This window comes from Arvicola amphibius, chromosome 3 (genome assembly GCF_903992535.2).
Source record: "Arvicola amphibius chromosome 3, mArvAmp1.2, whole genome shotgun sequence".
NCBI lineage: Eukaryota > Metazoa > Chordata > Mammalia > Rodentia > Cricetidae > Arvicola > Arvicola amphibius.
Window position 1 is genome coordinate 105,809,453 of NC_052049.1, and position 4,986 is coordinate 105,814,438.

General features: G+C 36.8%; 1 protein-coding gene across 1 annotated transcript; it reads left to right on the top strand.

Annotated features, from left to right (window-relative positions):
* The first annotated feature begins 2,791 nt into the window (after positions 1 to 2,791).
* Positions 2,792 to 3,748, top strand: LOC119810137 (olfactory receptor 143-like). Its single transcript, XM_038323474.1, has one exon. It carries the CDS (start codon positions 2,798 to 2,800, stop codon positions 3,746 to 3,748), a length of 951 nt encoding a protein of 316 aa, XP_038179402.1. The 5' UTR covers positions 2,792 to 2,797.
* The last annotated feature ends 1,238 nt before the right edge of the window (positions 3,749 to 4,986 follow it).

The window sequence follows — 4,986 nt, forward strand, 5'->3', positions numbered from 1 at the left end:
ATATCATCTGTAAATAGCAAAAGTTTGACTTCTTTCTTTCCAATTTGTATTTCCTTTATCTCCTTATTTTCTTCTTGTAATATAACATTAAGTACTATGTTAAATAGATGTGGAGAGAATGGATAGTTTTGTCTTGTTCCTGATTTTAGTAAGATTGCTTTGAATTTGTCTCCATTTAGTTTCATGTTGGCAGTCAGTTTATTGTATATTACTTTTATTATGTTTAGGTATGTTTCTTGTGTCCCTGATCACTACAAGACTTTTATCATGAAGGGGTGTTGGACTTTTCATCTTCTCATGGGATGACCATGCAGGGTTTTTTTTTCAGTTTGTTTTTATGGTGGAGAACATTGACAAATTTCATATGTTGAAACATCTCTGCATCTCTGGAATGAAGCCTGCTCAATCACGGTAGATGATTTTTTTCGTGTGTTCTTAGATTCAGTTTGTATTTTGTTGAGTATTTTTTTTTTTTTTTTTTTTTTTTTGGTTTTTCGAGACAGGGTTTCCCTGTAGTTTCTAGAGCCTGTCCTGGAGCTAGCTCTTGTAGACCAGGCTGGCCTCGAACTCAGAGATCCGCCTGCCTCTGCCTCCCGAGTGCTGGGATTAAAGGCGTGCGCCACCACCGCCCGGCCTGTTGAATATTTTTGTATCAATGTTCATGAGTGAAATCAGACCATAATTCTCTTTCTTTATTGAGTCTTTCTGTGGTCTACATATCAGTGTGACTATGGCCTCATAGAATTTTTTGATTTCCTCCAATTTTTATTTGTCTTTTTAAAATTTCTTTAAGGAATTTTTTTTATCATTTCCCCTTTAACTACCTTTATCATCTTCATTAAGTTATTTTGAGGTCATTTTCTTATGCTTTGGTTGTATAGGACTGTTAAGGTCTTTCTGTAGTAGGATACCTGGGTTCTAGTGATGGCATATTGCTTTTTCTATTATTGAGTGTGGTTTTACACTGGTGTTTAAATACTTGGATTTGAGATGAATATAAACCTAGGTATTGATTCCTACATTAATCCTTCATGGAATGGTGTTTTGTTCTTTGATTTTTGCTTGATCTCTGGTCCTTTGGCCTAATTGACCAAATTGGTGACTGGTACTCTCCTTCCGGTGTCTCTACTCATGTTTTAGATATTTTAGGTGTTAAGATCCAGCCTGGTCTCCAGTAAAGCTAAAGTCTTCTTCAAAGTTGTAGACTAGAATATGAAGTCTGGGGAGGGAGTGCAGTCTGAGGTTGTTGGGTGGGCTTTAAGGAGTGTTACCAGGTAGTATTCAGTGTCTTAACTTTGGTCCCTAGGTACAGCCTGGCCTCCAGTAAAGCATGTCTTCTTCTGAAGTTCTAGGCAGGCATATGGAGCTCAGGACAGGTAATTCATTCTGGGGTAGTTATGTGGGTTTAAGGAGTATTAGACGACAGCCTGTGCTCTGGTAAAGCTTTCAGGACTATGGGCAAGGGATGGGGTCATGGGATGTGCCCTAAGAATCAGCATATGTGGAGTGGGGCAGCTTGGCTGGGAGACAGGTCACTCACCTGTTTATCCACTGGGGAGGACTGTACTTGTATCTAGTGTCCTTTCAATATATTGTGTAAATTGTCTAAAAGCATAATAGTTCTTTTATTTTATGTATTTGGATTTATTATGGTTTGCACAATATGGACTCACAAATATCTGCATGATAACTGAAAAAATTACCACTGATCCAAAATTTAAGTCAATTTTTATGAATCTGTTTTACAGTTATTCAGAAGAGGATACAGATGCAAACAAAAAAGAACAAGCATAGTCTAGAGGTGCATAGCTAGGAATTGCAAAGTTTTAAAGTAAATTTGTACTAACTTGAGAGTCTATTCATAATTTTATCCTCTTCATACAATGATTTTTGTACAGTATTAATCCTCGGTCAATGGTTTATTATTGAAGTTGTAGGAAAACTACAAGTGGCAAGTGAGAATTTCCTTGGATGTTTCCTCTTGTATAGTTGTTCAGAGCTTAATGAAGAGAATGACAAAGGGGATTACTCCCCGTTCTGCCCTGGGGACTAGATACTCCTTCTGGAAAATTATAAATTGAGTAGAATGTTGAATCTCCAAAGGACTTGTGTTAGTTCTATGGCACAAACCACACAATTTCTACCCCCAAGGGACTCATAAAACATGAAGAATATCACAAAGAAGAGAGTAATTTTCTGTGTTTCTAATAAATTTTCTCAAAAATCTTGACCTTGAGATATGGGATACTTATTTTAAAAGGCTACCTTCTTCTTTGTATGAGACAAGAATCTTTTTAAATTTCCAAACAATAACTGTCTTTTTCTCAAGCAAACCTCTTCTAACAAGTCAAACACATTGTCTGCAGATTGCAATTACCAGATTCATGATTAGGAACTTTGGCCCTCTGACCACTTTTTGAAGGAAGGCACCATGAACTCCAATGTTAGGGAAGCTTCCAAGTGAATGAAGGTGAGCACTGAATAATCTTTATCTTGATTTTTTTTACCGTTAATTCCATAGTTACATAAATAATAAGTTCTGAGTAAAATTTTACTGTAACTAAAATGCCTTACAGTCTTAATCATTAGTAAACATTAAATAAAAGGAGGGATGCTTGCTGCAAAGGAATCAAAATTCCCCACCTTTCTGCAGTGATAGGGTAGGGAAAGGAAGTGATAGAGATTCCCCAGGAATCCATGTTCCTCGCTCAAGCTTGGAAATCAGTAAACCAAACTCTTCCCTTGGAGCAAATTTGGTTTATTGGCTTAATATTGCTTTCTCCACTTACTCTTGCAGATGCCACACAAGATGCAACTGACTGTGAAAAATAACTCTTCAGTGTCTGAGTTCATTCTTCTGGGACTGACAGACCAACTTGAACTCCAGTTGCCCTTATTTGTTCTGTTCTTGGTGAACTACACAGCCACTGTGATGGGAAACTTGAGTTTAATGAATCTCATTTGCCTAAACTCAAACCTTCACACTCCTATGTACTTTTTTATCTTCAATCTCTCCTTCATTGATTTCTGTTATTCACTTGTTTTTACTCCCAAAATGCTGATGAGTTTCCTTTTAGAGAAGAACACCATCTCCTTCCAAGGATGCATGACTCAACTGTTTTTCTTCCTATTTTTTGTGAACTCAGAGAGCTATGTGCTGACAGCCATGGCTTATGATCGCTATGTGGCCATCTGCCAGCCACTATTGTACAATGTAGTTATGTCCCCTAAGATCTGTTGCCTGTTAATATTTGGTACTTACATGATGGGACTTGTTAGTGCTTTGTTTCACACAGGTTTCATGATCAGGCTCAGGTTTTGTGATTCTAACATTATCAACCATTACATGTGTGACATCTTCCCCCTGCTTCAGCTCTCCTGCAGTAGCACCTATGTCAATGAGCGTGTGCATTCCATTGTGGTGGGTACAGCTATCATTTTATGTTGCCTCATTATCTTTATCTCATATGCTTTGATCCTTTTCAATATCATTCATATGTCATCAGGTAAGGGCTGGTCCAAAGCCTTGGGCACTTGTGGGTCTCACATCATAACTGTTTGTCTCTTTTATGTCACTGGGCTGCTTGCTTATGTCAAGCCATCATCTGCTGAGACTGTGGGCCAGGGAAAAATTTTCTCGGTATTTTATACATTTTTGGTGCCCATGTTGAATCCCCTCATTTACAGTCTCAGAAACAAGGATGTCAAGCTTGCTGTGAAAAAAACCTGGAAGAGGCTCACAAGCTAATTTATGCATTGATACGTCCTTTAGCGCCGTTCATTCCAGTTTGATGTTTATTATCTGCTATTCTCGTCCTTTACATTATATTTATTCTATTTTCTTTCTCCTTGTCTTGCAACAGCATCAATATAATTTATACTGCCACAACATGTTTTTCTTTCCTCCATGCAAAGTTTCTCTATATGTACCATGAGGGTATGAGATATCCTTAGGGTCAATGTTTTTAAGATGATGGTTTGTCCATTTTATATATCAAATTATGTGCCTTGCCTTTATTTGTATACCTTTCATTATCTGAGAATAAAAATTCTTAGTACTATTTCTTTTAAAACTTATTGTTCACTTATTTTAAAATTTATGTGTTTATGTGTGTAAGTGTTCCTGATGAACATTTACCATGTGCATACAGGAGTCTGAGGGGACAGGGAGGATGTCAGATTCCCTAGTAGTGAAGTTCCAGTCAGCTGTGAGCCTCCATGGAGGTGCAGGGAATAGAACTCAGGTATTTTGTAAGAGAGCTAAGAGCTTTTAACCCCTGAGCCCTCTTCATAACTACAATTACGTTTTGTTCCTAGCTAATGAAATTGTTTGTATTCTATGCTTTATTTCGAATGAATTTCTTTCTTTTTTCTGTACAGGTTTTTATGTTTTTCTTTATTTTATGCTTTATTACCTGTATACTAATTCAAAGAGATGAAAAGAAAACCATGGGAATGAAATAATTATTAACATTCCTGCAATTATTTGATGTGATTCTTATTCTAGCACTTTAGCTACAAATTGACAATGGGAATCTTGTCATGGGTATAACATTTTACTTTTACACAATTTATTATTTGACATGTATTATACATTATTATTTTCTGTGTTGGGTTGGAGATTCTGTAGTGTTTAATGAAAACCCACAGATATGTGGATGGTGAATGTCTAAGCTCCCTCAGTGAAACTCCCTGCCCACCTTGCAGTCAGCTTCACTGTTTCCCCTCCTGGCTCTGTATACCGATGATGTGTTCTCAGGCAGTCCTTGTGGAGACAATGAGCTTTTTTAGTTTCCTAGGTTCCTAGGTAATATATTATAAACACCCATCTTTTCTCCAAAAGAGAACATATCAACTTTAAGAAAATAAGTACAGATAGAGGTTGTGTCATGCTTAGGGTTAAAGGATTATGGAAGTATATTTTAAAATTATTTATTTTATTATGTATTATTTTATGTACCTTGGTGTTTTGCCTGCATGTATCTG

Coding starts and splice junctions, on each gene's coding strand:
- LOC119810137 (XM_038323474.1), top strand. CDS start 2,798: ATGCCACACAAGATGCAACTGACTGTGAAAAATAACTCTTCAGTGTCT.